Below are 17,222 nucleotides of genomic sequence, written 5' to 3' on the forward strand. Positions count from 1 at the left end.
TATTGGGGTGTGATTGCTCAGAATGGGGTGTGATTGCTCAGGGTGGGTTATAATGGGTTGTGATGGGTCAGAATGACGTGTATTGGGGTGTGATTGCTCAGCGTGGGTTATAATGGGGTGTGTCGTGTATCGGGGTGTTAGAGATGTATAACATTCTGTCTCCCGTAGCTCTCCTGCTGGTGGTGATCGTGGAGTCCTGCGCTGTCGGTGTCCTTCTGGTGTCACTGGTCGCCGTTCTCTTCTGTTACTTCCGGTAAGTACCTCCCCTCTATATCCTATATAAACGGGCGATTACCGTCTTGTGGTGCCCTGGGGCTGCCAGAAGGTGAAGCTTAGATGACACAACAATGACACTCTCAGCCCCACCCTGCACATAGATTTTCCAGCTCGCGGGACCACAATCCTGAGGGCGATGGTCAATGGGTTTAGTTAATGATGCGATTCACCCTTTAAACTGCCACCACCGACATTTTTCACCGAGAAGCCGAGCGCCTTCCCAGTGTCAGCAATAGAATAAACGTCTGTAACGTGCGCTGCCACCACACACAGGCATATTCAGAGATTTACTCTTCACAAGGCAGAGGGGGTAGGCAGGGGGGGTGCTTTGAGTTTCTCTTAGCGCATTACAGAGAGTTTTAACACTTTTTTAATAATGAAAATGCTGCAAATAAAATATTTACACTAGAAAGGTATTACAAAGAAACAAAGAGAGACAACAAAGTCCATGTGGACAGAAATGACTCAACCAATCATCCGGTCCAAGGCGTGGTTGCTGGGATGGCACTGTTGCAGGCGATAGACGGGTCGAAAACCGGACGTTTTAAAAAAAAACAAAAAAACAAAAAATCGGTCGTTTGATCGGCCAACATTACCACCAATGGTAAACAAAATCGGCCGATTTTCGTCCCGTCTGCGGACGGCATTTAATGACTTCTGTCCCTGCAGAGAACTCCGCTATTATATGTGACATGAAAGTCTTGCGGTTGCAACAATGTATCCATTTGTATCCATTTCGGATACAGATGGTTTTATTCGGATACAAATGGATACATTGTTGCAACCGCAAGACTTTTCATATAAAATATAATAACGGACTGGAATTCTTCTCCTTCTTTTCTTCTTCTTCTTTTTCTTCTTTTCTTCTTCTTCTCCTTCTTTTCTTTTTCTTCTTTTTCTTCTTCTTTTCTTTCCTCTTCTTTTCTTCTTCTTTTCTTCTTCTTCTTTTCTTTCTTCTTCTTTTCTTTCTTCTTTTCTTCTTCTTTCTTCTTCTTCTCCTTCTTTTCTTCTTCTTCTGCTTCTTTTTCTTCTTCTTATCTCTTTCTTTTTCTTCTTTTCTTCCCTTTCTTTTCTTCTCCTTCTTTTCTTCTTCATCTTCTTTTTTTTTTTCTTCTTCTTCTTCTTCTCTTCTTCTTTTTCTTCTTTTCTTCTTCTTTTCTTCTTCTTTTCTTCTTTTCTTCTTCTTTTCTTCTTCTTTTTCTTCTTCTTCTTCTTCTTCTTTTTCTTCTTCTTCTTCTTTTCTTCTTCTTCTTTTCTTCTACTTCTTTTTCTTCTTCTTCCAGGTCACGGCTCATGTGCAGATTTTTTATCGGTAAAACAATCGGCCGATTTGCCCATCATTGCCGGGAAGATCGGCCGATTGGCAAAATCGGCTGATTTTTTTACCAACTTAGTGATAAAAAAAAATGTGCCAAAACCCCGAAAAACGGCCCACCAATTAACCCACTAACGGTGCGAAAATAGGACAATCTTCTTTTTGCCCGATAAATCGGCCGATTTTCGACCCGTCTATGGCCTGCCTTAGTTCACGACCATGTCCCAGCTAGTTTTCTGTAGGTACTATTTGTCTTTGGCTACCTACAGGTTACAGGCTGAGAACTTGCGTATTATTGTCCAGCATTGAATGACTGTAAAACGGCCACATATTTCTTCCTAGCCGCAAGACGCACCATTGCCAGGGCCTAGAAGCCTTCGGTTGGGTTCCTGGAGGTGAGGAGCATCTTGACCACCCTCATGGTTCATGAGAAAATGACAAGTATAGTCCACAACTCTCATTCCAAATTCATCAAAGTGTGGAGCCCATGGTGGACCTATGCTCCTCCCACCCTGCCCCCAACCAGCCTGGGAATTCCAGACCGCAGTGGGATGCCACTGGACTCGCAGGAACCTCTTTCTGCTCCTACCTAGCCCTGCTTCTTTCACTCTTCTTCTTCTCTTGCTGGTACATGAGAGCTGACCACTGCAAGAGCTGTCCCCTTTTCTTGTCGGTAAGGGGGATGTTGACAGGAATGACTTGACCAATCATCCGGTCCAAGGCGTGGTTTCTGGGATGTCACTATTTATGACCATGTCCCGGCTAGTTTTCTGTAGGTACTATTTGTCTTTGGCTACCTACAGGTTACAGGCTGAGAACTTGCGTATTATTATCCAGCATTGAATGACTGTAAAACGGCCACATATTTCTTCCTAGCCGCAAGACGCACCATTGCCAGGGCCTAGAAGAAGCCTTCGGTTGGGTTCCCGGAGGTGAGGAGCATCTTGACCACCCTCATGGTTCATGAGAAAATGACAAGTATAGTCCACGACTCTCATTCCAAATTTATCTAAGTGTGGAGCCCATGGTGGTCCTATGCTCCTCCCACCCAGCCCCCAACCAGCTGCTGTGGGACGCCACGGGACTCGCAGGAACCTCTTTCCACTCCTACCTAGCCCTGCTTCTTTCACTCTTCTTCTTCTCTTGTTGGTACACGAGAGCTGACCACTGCAAGGGCAGCCCCCCTTTCTTGTCGGTAAGGGGGATGTTGACAGAAATGACTTGACCAATCATCCGGTCCAAGGCGTGATTGCTGGGATGTCACTATGTTTGCGTATTATTGTCCAGCATTGAATGACTGTAAAACGGCCACATATTTCTTCCTAGCCGCAAGACGCACCATTGCCAGGGCCTAGAAGAAGCCTTCGGTTGGGTTCCTGGAGGTGAGGAGCATCTCATGGTTCATGAGAAAATGACAAGTATAGTCCACGACTCTCATTCCACATTCATCAAAGTGTGGAGCCCATGGTGGTCCTATGCTCCTCCCACCCTGCCCCCAACCAGCCTGGGAATTCCAGATCACTATGGGACGCCACTGGACTCGCAGGAACCTCTTTCCGCTCCTACCTAACCCTGCTTCTTTCACTCTTCTTCTTCTCTTGCTCTCCAATGTATTAACGTGTGCAAAAAACATCTGCGCACATATGGGCACTGGCACCAAACGGCTTATTTAAGCTGGACATGGATGGATTGCTGAGTGGTCTTCAGCTAGTTCCTGCTTTACCTGAGCCTTGACCTGCCATATCTGCGTACCCTGCGCACGACTCGGCTTGTCCCTGACCTTTCTTTGGATTTCTGCCTGCCTACTGTGACCTCAGCTTGTCTTCTGACTCTGCTCCTGTCTTGTGTTCTTGTACCTCGCTGTACGTCTGTGGACAGATCCCGGCTCGTACCCTGACTGTGTCCTCTGCCTGATGTTCCTGTACCTCGCTGCCTGACTGTGGACAAATCCCGGCTCGTATCCTGACTCTGTCCTCTGCCTGATGTTCTTGTACCTCCCTGCCCGGCTGTGGAAAGATCCCGGCTCGTACCCTGACTCTGTCCTCTGCCTGATGTTCTTGTACCTCGCTGTCCATCTGTGGACAGATCCGGGCTCGTATACTGACTCTGTCCTCTGCCTGATGTTCTTGTACCTCGCTGCCCGACTGTGGACAGATCCGGGCTTGTACCTTGACTCTGTCCTCTGCCTGATGTTCTTGTACCTCGCTGCCTGGCTGTGGACAGATCCGGTCTCATACCCTGACTCTGTCTTCTGCCTGATGTTCCTGTACCTCGCTGTCCGTCTGTGGACAAATTTAGGCTCGTATCCTGACTCTGTCCTCTGCCTGATATTCCTGCACCTCGCTGCCTGGCTGTTGATGACCTTTTGGGTTGTATCCCGGCTACACTCGTATCTGCCAAGCAAGAGTCGCTCTGTTCCAGTTCCTGGTCCCTGTATGGTAATCTACGGTCATCTTCTTCCTGAAAACCCCCTCTAGTGCTACCTGCTACACTGGCCCTTGTGCAACTCTGCGTCCTCACACTCCTTGTGGTCACTACCAGGAGTGTTGGACAAGAGGGCAAGAGAAGCCCCATCTCCAGTCACCACCAGGGGTGTTGGACAAGAGGGGGAAGAAAAGCCCCATCTCCAGTCACCACCAGGGGTGTTGGACAAGAGGGGCAAGAGAGGCCCCATCTCCAGTCACCACCAGGGGTGTTGGACAAGAGGGGCAAGAGATCCCCATCTCCAGTCACCACCAGGGGTGTTGGACAAGAGGGGCAAAAGAAGCCCCATCTCCAGTCACCACCAGGGGTGTTGGACAAGAGGGGCAAGAGAAGCCCCATCTCCAGTCACCACCAGGGGTGTTGGACAAGAGGGTAAGAGAAGCCCCATCTCCAGTCACCACCAGGGGTGTTGGACAAGAGGGGGAAGAGAGGCCCCATCTCCAGTCACCACCAGGGGTGTTGGACAAGAGGGGCAAGAGAGGCCCCATCTCCAGTCACCACCAGGGGTGTTGGACAAGAGGGGGAAGAGAGGCCCCATCTCCAGCCACCACCAGGGGTGTTGGACAAGAGGGGCAAGAGAGGCCCCATCTCCAGCCACCACCAGGGGTGTTGGACAAGAGGGGCAAGAGAAGCCCCATCTCCAGTCACCACCAGGGGTGTTGGACAAGAGGGGCAAGAGAAGCCCCATCTCCAGTCACCACCAGGGGTGTTGGACAATAGGGGCAAGAGAAGCCCCATCTCCAGTCACCACCAGGGGTGTTGGACAAGAGGGGCAAGAGAAGCCCCATCTCCAGTCACCACCAGGAGTGTTGGACAAGAGGGGCAAGAGAGGCCCCATCTCCAGTCACCACCAGGGGTGATGGACAAGAGGGGCAAGAGAAGCCCCATCTGCAGTCACCACCAGTGGTGTTGGACAAGAGAGGCAAGAGAGGCCCCATCTCCAGTCACCACCATGGGTGTTGGACAAGAGGGACAAGAGAAGCCCCATCTCCAGTCACCACCAGGGGTGCTGGACAAGAGGGACAAGAGAAGCCCCATCTCCAGCTCGATCTCCACCAGGTACGTGACATATAACTTCAGAATGAATTTAGATGCAACAGGTTTCGGATGCCCAGGAATTGGGCTGTCCCGGCACTTCTAGGGTAGTGGTGTTTTGGGCTGAAGGTGCTACAAATGAACAGCTGGAGGTATTTATGTCCTTCTTCTTGCTGTGCTCTTATTATTTCATGAGTTATGAAATCTACTGGGATTATGAATTCTACCAAGAAGAGAAGACAAATGTGGATTGCTAGGGACTTCAGCTAGGGAATTTACGAGAGGGGGGAGATCTGGCAGGTATCTTTGACTCTTTTATTAGGGTTTCAAGACTGAAGTGTGGGTTCGGCCAATAGGTGTGAGAAGGTCTTCATCTGTCCTCTCAAGGATCTGATAAGGGGGTTCTGTCCTTAGCTAACAGTTTGTGTATTGGATGAACTGAAGGGAGGAGAAAGGGGGAAGGTCACTGTGGCCTTCTTCTAACAGAATGGCTGTCATGGACATCTTTTCATGGGCCCAGTTGCTCACAACCATTGCAGTAGGCTCCTCTGGTGCAGAGTCTGATGTAGTAGTTGTATTTAGTTATTAATGATTTATTCAGTTTTTCTCTCCTCTACATCTTCAATCTGCTTTGGACAGACGGTCTTTGTGCCACCGTTATCTCTGCACTTTGTCCGGTGAAATGATTTGGCAGGTTCTGGCGGTGTGGCCCGTTTCTTGCACAATTGCTGGCAGCTTAGCTGTGTTCTGAGGGTGTGAAGAACCTGCAGGAGGTGTCAGTTTGGGATGAATGAACCCTTTGTTTTCCCACCAGGGTCCCCAGCGGGAGGACAAAAAAAAACGGACACAGGAGGTTATCACAGATCATGGTACATGGGCTGTGAGGACACCAGATAAGATTGCACACACGGGACTACGATCTTGTGACATCCATCCTGTAAGAGAACTAATGACCAGCTGGCCTTGGGTGTCACCCAGGGGCAGACTGACAACTCATGGGGCCCCCGGGCAATAGGGGATCATGGGGCTCCTGTGTCCTTGCCCAAACTCAAAAAAGCCTATGAAAAAGGTACCGGGGGCATCTCATGGGGCCCCCTACTGGCCCCGGGCCCTCGGGCAGTGCCCGAGTTTCCAAAGGGTCAGTCCACCCCTGGTGTCACCTGTGCGATCAGAAACTACCCTGACTGAGGGGGCATCAGAGTGGTTTCACTCTAATCTGGAACCAATCTGAATCCTCTGACTATGGCAACATGGCATCATTCTGGCAACAGGTATGGAGGAGGGAAGGTCAGGGAGGGCGCCAGTGTACAAGACCACTGTTCTTGATGCCATCTCCAGTGGCCATGTTCACAGGGAGAGCAAGAAGGAGGGGCTTGCTCATGGGGGACATTCTAATGTGCTTGGGGACCCATATTACTTCAGAGCGACCCTGCTGATGTATTCATAAATGGGACGTGTCAGCCACCAGAGGGTTGGGAAACCCCATCTAGATACCTTGATTCCTGTACTTCTGATAATGACTGGTCACCTACAGGGAAGAAGGCCATGGTGATGAATCCTTTCATTCCAGCTGTCAAAGTGCTGAAATGACAAAGTGTTGGATTTCTCAAGTTCAGAAAGATTTTCATACACTTGTGGAGGAAGACCTTTGGAATATTGCACCATCATGTTGTCTAGGAACGTAGACGTAGACTTTGGTTGACCAGGCTTGGTTTAGGATCACATTTGGATCTCGTCTTCCTCTAGTGGAATTATCACATTATACTAATCTCTAATATAGGCTTTCATTTTCTTTTATCGGTCTGTTTCTTTTCCAGGAGAAAGCAAAAACCAAAACCCACCTTCATGGACAGCCTCGTCCTGGGGGTCCCCTCCGACCAGCCAGCTCTGAGGCTGCCAAGAGCCCAATTCTCCTGGAGAAGAGAATGGGAATGGACTGACCAAGCTGGAAAGAACCTGGAGGATCTCCATCGGGACGGGCCAGTGCTGGTAAGGTTCCTTCTCCAGGGCCAGTGGGTAGAGAGAGAGGGGGGGGGGTGTATCATTGGGACTTTATATGACCATTATTGATCGATTCTTGGATGATACTCTTTTTTTAAATGTTACATTATCGAATATCTTACTATCAACCAATTACACGGCTGCAGATACACAGATGCAGTCTTCCATTGCCCTATACCTACCCCTCCTTCCGTTGTCCTCCTCCTGCCATTGTCCTCCTCCTGCCATTGTCCTCCTCCTGCCATTGTCCTCCACCTACCCCTCCTGCCATTGTCCTCCTCCTGCCATTGCCCTATACCTACCCCCCTGCCATTGTCCTCCTCCTGCCATTGTCCTATACCTACCCCTCCTGCCATTGTCCTCCTCCTGCCATTGCCCTCCTCCTGCCATTGTCTTCCTCCTGCCATTGTCCTCCACCTACCCCTCCTGCCATTGTCCTCCTCCTGCCATTGCCCTATACCTACCCCCCTGCCATTGTCCTCCTCCTGCCATTGTCCTATACCTACCCTCCTGTCATTGTCCTCCTCCTGCCATTGTCCTATACCTACCCTCCTGCCATTGTCCTCCTCCTGCCATTGTCCTCCTCCTGCCATTGCCCTATACCTACCCCCCTGCCATTGTCCTCCTCCTGCCATTCTCCTATACCTACCCCTCCTGCCATTATCCTCCTCCTGCCATTGCCCTATACCTACCCCTCCTGCCATTGTCCTCCTCCTGCCATTGCCCTATACCTACCCCTCCTGCCATTGTCCTCCTCCTGCCATTGTCCTCCTCCTGCCATTGTCCTCCACCTACCCCTCCTGCCATTGTCCTCCTCCTGCCATTGCCCTATACCTACCCCCCTGCCATTGTCCTATACCTACCCTCCTGCCATTGTCCTCCTCCTGCCATTGTCCTATACCTACCCCCCTGCCATTGTCCTCCTCCTGCCATTGTCCTATACCTACCCTCCTGCCATTGTCCTCCTCCTGCTATTGTCCTGTACCTACCCTCCATTCTCTGTCCTTTATCTCCAATCATTGTCCTTTACATACCCCTCAAGCAGACTCTTAGGCTCATGTATGGACTGCAGACTCATAGACTCATGTATGGACTGCAGACTCATAGACTCATGTATGGACTGCAGACTCATAGACTCGTGTATGGACTGCAGACTCTTAGGCTCGTGTATGGACTGCAGACTCTTAGGCTCGTGTATGGACTGCAGACTCTTAGGCTCGTGTATGGACTGCAGACTCTTAGGCTCGTGTATGGACTGCAGACTCTTAGGCTCGTGTATGGACTGCAGACTCTTAGGCTCGTGTATGGACTGCAGACTCATAGGCACATGTATGGACTGCAGACTCATAGACTCGTGTATGGACTGCAGTCTCTTAGGCTCATGTATGGACTGCAGACTCATAGACTCGTGTATGGACTGCAGTCTCTTAGGCTCATGTATGGACTGCGGACTCATAGGCTCATGTATGGACTGCGGACTCATAGGCTCATGTATGGACTGCGGACTCATAGGCTCATGTATGGACTGCGGACTCATAGGCTCATGTATGGACTGCGGACTCATAGGCTCATGTATGGACTGCGGACTCTTAGGCTCATGTATGGACTGCGGACTCTTAGGCTCATGTATGGACTGCGGACTCATAGGATCATGTATGGACTGCGGACTCATAGGCTCATGTATGGACTGCGGACTCTTAGGCTCATGTATGGACTGCGGACTCTTAGGCTCATGTATGGACTGCGGACTCTTAGGCTCATGTATGGACTGCGGACTCTTAGGCTCATGTATGGACTGCGGACTCTTAGGCTCATGTATGGACTGCGGACTCTTAGGCTCATGTATGGACTGCGGACTCATAGGATCATGTATGGACTGCGGACTCATAGGCTCATGTATGGACTGCGGACTCTTAGGCTCATGTATGGACTGCGGACTCTTAGGCTCATGTATGGACTGCAGACTCTTAGGCTCATGTATGGACTGCAGACTCTTAGGCTCATGTATGGACTGCAGCAGTCTATAGCTGATAACATTTTTCCTTCTCTTTGATAGAACCAAAATTCGGAACCATCAGATATCCAGATGAGGACCTTTGGAAGGGTTCCCATTCCTTCCATCACAAACTTTAATGGCGGCAGTCACAATCTGGCTTTTATCGATGATGACTAGGCCTGGGGTGGCCCGGGCCTCATATTGACCCGCTGTGATGGTTCTGTTGGAACTGATATCTCAGTAGGAACAGAAGATGTGAAGATTCCTCCTTGTCTGGTCCTTCAGGAACCACAATGACAACCATAGACTGTGCCTGACTCTTGTCTACTCTTCAGTTGTCACCTGAGACATGGACGGTCTGTATATAATTGGCCATATGACCAGCACATGGACCTTCTATAATGGAGACAACATTCTGCCCTGTACAGGGATCCGGACATTGTCTGTACTCTGAGGACCTTCTGTATATAATGACCAGCACATGGACCTTCTACAATGGAGACAACATTCTGCCCTGTACAGGGATCCGGACATTCTCTGTATGGAAGAGGAATCTGCCAGAAACTTCGTATTTATACTTCATTCCTCCTCCTTATCTTTGATGAACCTGTCAGCATCAGTCCAACTGAGGGCCACCTACAGTCAGGTCCATAAATATTGGGACATGGACACAATTCTAACATTTTTGTCTCTATACACCACAATGGATTTGAAATGAAACGAACAAGATGTGCTTTAACTGCAGACTGTCAGCTTTAATTTGAGGGTATTTACATCCAAATCAGGTGAACGGTGTAGGAATTACAACAGTTTGCATAGGTGCCTCCCACTTGTTAAGGGACCACAAGTAATGGGACAATTGGCTTCTCAGCTGTTCCATGGCCAGGTGTGTGTTATTCCCTCATTATCCCAATTACAATGAGCAGATAAAAGGTCCAGAGTTCACTTCAAGTGTGCTATTTGCATTTGGAATCTGTTGCTGTCAACTCTCAAGATGAGACCCAAAGAGCTGTCACTATCAGTGAAGCCATCATTAGGCTGAAAAAACAAAACAAACCCATCAGAGAGATAGCAAAAACATGAGGCGTGGCCAAAACAACTGTTTGGAACATTCTTAAAAAGAAGGAACGCTCCGGTGAGCTCAGCAACACCAAAAGACCCGGAAGACCACGGAAAACAACTGTGGTGGATGAGCGAAGAATTCTTTCCCTGATGAAGAAAACACCCTTCACAACAGTTGGCCGGATCAAGAACACTCTCCAGGAGGTAGGTGTATGTGTGTCAAAGTCACCAATCAAGAGAAGACTTCACCAGAGTGAATACAGAGGGTTCACCACAAGATGGAAACCATTGGTGAGCCTCAAACACAGGAAGGCCAGATTAGAGTTTGCCAAACGACATGTAAAAAAGCCTTCAGAGTTCTGGAACAACATCCTATGGACAGATGAGACCGACATCAACTTGTACCAGAGTGATGGGAAGAGAAGAGGATGGAGAAGGAACTGCTCATGGTCCTCAGCATACCACCTCATCAGTGATCATGGTGGTGGTAGTGTCATGGCGTGGGCATGTATGGCTGCCAATGGAACTGCTTCTCTTGTATTTATTGATGATGTGACTGCTGACAGAAGCAGCCGGATGAATTGTGAAGTGTTTCGGGTGTGCTGTTCCCCTCATATTTGTTATATAACTGTGCATTGTATCACCAATTCTTATCTCACCATGTTTGTTTCTATGTCTTGATCTGTTGCTGCCATCTGCTGGCCAGAATTTGCATGCTGCATGCCTCTGTTATAGCTAGTAAGTGTTTCCTCTGCTGGGCGTGGTTTTAGGCAAGCCTTGGTCCTGGTCACTTCCTGCAGCCATTTTATCTGCTACATAGCTGTGTGACAGGACATTCAATACCCTGGGCTTGTGAAGGCATCAGTTTTTGACCAGCAGTTAGCCTCAGGAAAGATATCACAGGACAGCATGAATACCTCTACTACCTTACAGTATTGTATCGCTGTTTGTCGCTGTATTTGGACCAAATAACCCCGCGCTGATTTCATTCTCATGTATACGTTTGGATCCATCGAACCTGAACATCTGCCGGTCCGGTCTGCTCCACTGCTTGGATACGAAGGTAGGAAGTTACGCAGCCATTGTCAGATATACCTTCATTCGCCTTCATGTGGGGACAGAACAGTCAAAAACTGCCTTAAAGTCCAAACCCCGCTACAGATTCCCTCAGAGTCCAGTACCACGCTCAGGAATCTCCCTAGCAACAGGCCCACTTGCAGCAAATCTGCCCGGCTACAGTGCACGTTCCACAAGCCTATGCGGAAGCACTGCGCATACGCAGTATCTATAGTCTCGCCTGGAAGTCCTCCACAACTCGCCAAGCCATTCTTTACATCCTATATTAACCTTTCCTCGCATAATAGAAGTGCTGTCTATGCTCGTTCCTTACACTGCCGTGGCCGCCGCAAAACCCCGCAATTCACTCTAAATATCTTAGAAATTTTGTCAAGGTGCCCTATCGGAGCTGTACGGCGATTTTCAGCGTCCAATTCAAAAGTTCATTTTCTTAAAGAGACAGCGCACCTTAAGTCAAAATGGCCGAAAAGGACTTTGCACAGTTCCCCGGTGATGAAATAAAGCAAATGCAACCTGATACTGATCATCATGAAGGGCAGGGAACAGAATCCACACTTCCAGCAGAACAAGTTGTGCGACCAAGACGCTCTCTCAAACCGACGGTAAAGGTCATCGAAAACTATCACACCACAAAGGATGAGCTATGTGATAACCTGGAGGAGCAATGGGAACGAGTTTCCTCCCTCATGTCCGGACTTAAATCCTCCTCAGGTGATGCCACAAGCTTACAAGCTGCCGTCGGGCGGCTGGACGCAGCTCAAGAAAGATACAAGAGACTGTCCACAAGGTATATAACCTTTCTAAAAGACTCTAATATCGATGAAGCCCTATCAGAACTGAGCAAGGCAGAATCAATAGACAGACAAAGAGACGTCATGGTGCTGGATGTTAAAGGTAAAGCGGAACTCCGTATCTCGCATTTGCAAGAAACTAGATCACACAGATCAAATTCATCTAAACATTCCTCTCGGTCATACAGATCATCGTGCTCAAGAAGCTCAGCCTTGAGCGACAGATTACTAGAGGCCCGCATAAACGCAGAGCAATCCAAAGCGAGACGCTCCTTCACAGAAAAAGAAGCTCTTGCAAGAGCAGAGGCCAAGAGGGCAGAAGCAGAGGCAGAGGCCAAGAGGGCAGAGGCAGAAGCAGAGGCCAAGAGGGCAGAGGCAGAGGCCAAGAGGGCAGAAGCAGAGGCAGGGGCCAAGAGGGCAGAGGCAGAAGCAGAGGCCAAGAGGGCAGAGGCAGAGGCAGGGGCCAAGAGGGCAGAGGCAGAAGCAGAGGCCAAGAGGGCAGAGGCAGAAGCAGAGGCCAAGAGGGCAGAGGCAGAAGCAGAGGCCAAGAGGGCAGAAGCAGAGGCAGAGGCCAAGAGGGCAGAGGCAGAAGCAGAGGCCAAGAGGGCAGAGGCAGAGGCCAAGAGGGCAGAAGCAGAGGCAGGGGCCAAGAGGGCAGAAGCAGAGGCCAAGAGGGCAGAAGCAGAGGCCAAGAGGGCAGAAGCAGAGGCCAAGAGGGCAGAGGCAGGGGCCAAGAGGGCAGAGGCAGAAGCAGAGGCCAAGAGGGCAGAGGCAGAAGCAGAGGCCAAGAGGGCAGAGGCAGAAGCAGAGGCCAAGAGGGCAGAAGCAGAGGCTCGAATAAAGATTTTTGAATCAGAGATGCAGGAGGAAATTGCGTTAGCTAAGGTAAGACTACTTGAGCAAGCACTGAGCCAAGGTCTTGATCCAGTCTGGTCGCCACCACAGGAGATAGATGATCCAGTTGACCGCACCAGTGACTATGTACTGAATCAGGTATCTGCGCCACCCCCAGTTTGCAGTACCGTCCAAGCCGACAACACTGAAACCTCCAAGTCAGCTCTACCTGCGGTACCACTGCCACCCACAGCACCCGAGCAACCTAATAACCGTTACCCGGATGTGCCCTCTCAAGGACGGTTGTTACAGAAAGATCGCTATCAGGCGTTTTCTGGCCTACCTCCACAGCTCAAGCAGCAGTCATCACAATATACAGAGGCTAAACGAAAGCTTAACCCTGCAGCTACATCATTCTACCCGGAAGCATCTCACCCCTTCACGCCAGGCAGCCAATATGCCCCAGGGGCATCACAAGTCGTCATGGCAACAAGCAGTGAGAAATCAGATATGTCTGAGTTTGCCAGACTTATGGTGAGCAGAGAGCTAATCAACACCAGTCTCTCAAAATTTGATGACCGTGCTGAGAGCTACAGAGCTTGGAAGGCAACCTTCAAGGCCGCCATCGCTAACCTCAACCTAACCGCAGAGCAGGAGTTTGACCTCTTGATCAAATGGCTGGGCCCAGGCTCCACAAATCGTGTCAAGAGCCTCAGAACTGTCTACGTGGGACAAGCAGAAGCAGGTCTCGCTGCCGCCTGGCAGAGACTCGAACGTACCTTCGGCAGTGCAGAAGCAATAGAGAAGGCCCTATTCAAGAGACTGCAGAACGTTCCAAGGATCAATCTCAAGGATGTCCAGAAGCTTCAGGATTTAAGTGATCTGCTCATGGAACTGGAGCTTGCCAAGGGTGACCCTCGTCTGTCCGGGCTGTGCTACCTGGATACAGCTCATGGAGTGAACCCAATTGTCGTGAAGCTACCATACAGTCTACAAGAAAAGTGGGCGGCATCAGTCTCAAGGTACAAAAGAGAGCATGACATCACCTTTCCCCCATTTATTCACTTCTGTAGGTTCATCGATGAACAGTCCCAGATGAGGAATGACCCCAGCCTCGACTTCCTGGAGTTCAACACTACAGCTTCAGCGACATCATCGCCAAGGTATGAAAGCATCATGCATAAACACAGAGACTTCAAGAGCAGCGTGAGTGTTAGAAAGACTAACCTACCATCTCCTGCAGTACCCACGGGTAAACAGTACGCCACCTCATCAGGAGATAAGACCTTCAATCGTGAATGCCCCATTCATAAAAAACCACACTCTCTGAACAAATGTAGAGGGTTTAGATCCAAAACCATACAGGAGCGCAAGAAAATCCTCACCGAGCTCGGGGTATGTTTCAGATGCTGCGCTTCATTGGAGCACATGGCTAAGGACTGTAAATCTGTCATCGAGTGTGAGGAGTGTCATAGTGAAAGACATGCCTCAGCTATGCACCCAATCCCACTCTCCAGAGATTCACCCACTGCCGTCACCACCAGTCCTGCTCCAAGTCATGGGCGGGGAGCCCCAAAATTACGCTAATGCAGCGACTGCTGTTTCCTGCTCATGCTTGGACGTATGTGGGGAGGGCCAGTGCGAGAAATGTTGTGCCCGAATATGCCTGATCAAGGTCTACCCAGAGGGACTACCAGAAAAGGCAGTAAAAATGTATGCCATCATCGACGACCAAAGCAACCGGTCCCTAGCAGGTCCTAAATTCTTTGAAGCTTTTGGAATAAAGGGACCATCCGAACCCTATACCTTAAACACCTGCTCGGGCCGCATAGAGACTAGCGGCAGAAGGGCACCAGGATTCATCGCTTCTCCCGACAGTGGGGATACGGAAATACCCTTACCGACGCTGATCGAATGTGATCAAATACCCAACCATAGGGATGAGATTCCTACCCCAGAAGCTGCATTTCACCAACCTCACCTAAGGCACCTAGCCAACGTTATTCCACCTATGGACATCAACGCCGAGATTCTACTCCTGCTGGGCAGAGACAATCTAAGGGTACACAAGGTGCGTCAACAGTGTAATGGTCCTGACTATGCGCCATACGCCCAGAAACTGGACTTGGGATGGGTAATCATAGGAAATGTATGCTTAAATCAACCAAAAATTGACTCCTTCAAAACGTACGTGCGTGCAGACGGACGCACAACTTGCATGAAGCCGTGTCCTCATCACTATGAGGTGAAGGAGAAGTCTCCAGGCCTCGTACAACTACCTGACGTCATTACTCCCCTCTTTGCCGACAACTTGGGGAGATCAGTCTTCCATACAACCAAGGACGACGATAAAGTAGCCTTGTCAGTAGAGGACAGAGAATTTGTCGAGATAATGGACAGCGAGTTCTTTAAAGACGAAACCAATCACTGGGTTTCTCCATTACCCTTCCGAGCTAACAGGGTAAGACTCCCGAACAACCGGGAACAAGCTCTGTCTAGATTTAACTCTCTTCAGCGTACCATGAACAGCAAGCCTGAAAGGAGAGAACACATTGTCGCCTTTATGGATAAAATATTCCGTAACAACCATGCAGAACCAGCTCCATCCTTAAGGAAGAACGCCGAGTGCTGCTACTTGCCTTCATTCGGAGTAGATCATGCCACTAGACCTACCGTATTTGCCGGCGTATAAGACGACTTTTTGACCCTTGAAAATCTTCTCAAAAGTCGGGGGTCGTCTTATACGCCGGTACACATGTTTAGGGGGGCTGCGGCATTAAGTACAGGGGTTTGCAGGGGCTGATGTCTCTTACCTGGATCCAGTCCCACGACGATCCGGTCCAGGAAGCGCAGCGTCTCCTTCAGTTCGGCCACTGGATGTTCGTGCGGCTGCTCGGCTCCGCCTCCTCACCGGTGATTGGCCGCCAGAACTGTAGCTCAGGAAAGGCACACAGGCGGCCAATCACCGGCGAGGGGGCGGAGCCGAGCGGCCCCGCGAAAATTGAGTGCCGGAGCAGCAGGTAAGTGTTCTGTGTAGAGGTGCTGCTGCAACCACATATGCTGGCTGCAGCAGCACCATACGAGAACAGGGTCAGCAAGTCTCAGTGGGAGGAATAGTGCCCCATCATTGGTGTCACTGATACCAATGATGGGGCACTATTCCTCCCACTGACACCAACGATGGGGCACTATTCCTCCCCCCCACTGACACCAATGATGGGGCACTATTCCCCCCCCCCCACTGACACCAACGATGGGGCACTATTCCACCCCCCACTGACACCAATGATGGGGCACTATTCCACCCCTCACTGACACCAATGATGGGACACCATTCCTCCCACTGACATCAATGATGGGGCACTATTCCTCCCACTGACACCAATGATGGGGCACTATTCCTCCCACTGACATCAATGATGGGGCACTATTCCTCCCACTGACATCAATGATGGGGCACTATTCCTCCCACTGACACCAATGATGGGGCACTATTCCTCCCACTGACACCAATGATGGGGCACTATTCCTCCCACTGACACCAATAATGGGGCACTATTCCTCCCACTGACACCAATGATGGGGCACTATTCCTGCCACTGATACCAATGATGGGGCACCATTCCTGCCACTGATACCAATGATGGGGCACCTATTCCCCCCACTGATACCAATGATGGGGCACTATTCCTCCCACTGATACCAATGATGGGGCACTATTCCTGCCACTGATACCAATGATGGGGCACTATTCCTCCCACTGACACCAATGATGGGACACTATTCCTCCCACTGACACCAATGATGGGGCACTATTCTTCCCACTGACACCAATGATGGGGCACTGTTCCTCCCACTGACACCAATGATGGGGCACTATTCCTCCAACTGGTACTAATGATAGGGCACTATTCCTCCCACTGACACCAATGATGGGGCACTATTCCTCCCACTGACACCAATGATGGGGCACTATTCCTCCCACTGACACCAATGATGGGGCACTATTCCTCCCACTGACACCAATGATGGGGCACTATTCCTCCCACTGACACCAATGATGGGGCACTATTCCTCCCACTGACACCAATGATGGGGCACTATTCCTCCCACTGGTGTGCATTGGAAGAGGGGTAGTCTTATACGGCGAGTATAGCCCAAACACTACATTTTAGCAGGAAAAGTAGGGGGGTCGTCTTATACGCCGGCAAATACGGTATGTCTGTAGGTTCCTTTACTAACTCTACTTGGCTTACAGGTCCGGAGTTTCTGCTAAGACAGGCGGACGAATGTGTACAGGAAGTTTTCAGCATCCAGGATCCGGATAATGATCCAGAAATCCGCGCTGAAG

At 50.0% G+C, this 17,222-nt stretch overlaps 1 protein-coding gene across 1 annotated transcript; it reads left to right on the forward strand.

Moving 5' to 3' along the window:
* The first annotated feature begins 167 nt into the window (after positions 1-167).
* On the forward strand, positions 168-14,473 carry LOC149429073 (uncharacterized). The gene is made up of 3 exons (XM_089666763.1): positions 168-253; positions 6,928-7,099; positions 9,168-14,473. The coding sequence occupies exon 3, from the start codon at positions 11,705-11,707 to the stop codon at positions 14,456-14,458; it is 2,754 nt and encodes a 917-aa protein (XP_089522889.1). The 5' UTR covers positions 168-253; positions 6,928-7,099; positions 9,168-11,704; the 3' UTR covers positions 14,459-14,473.
* Positions 14,474-17,222: the final 2,749 nt, after the last annotated feature.

Source organism: Staurois parvus, unplaced genomic scaffold (assembly GCF_062004578.1).
Source record: "Staurois parvus isolate SC_StPar_1 unplaced genomic scaffold, SC_StPar_1.0 ptg002826l, whole genome shotgun sequence".
In the NCBI taxonomy this organism is placed as follows: domain Eukaryota; kingdom Metazoa; phylum Chordata; class Amphibia; order Anura; family Ranidae; genus Staurois; species Staurois parvus.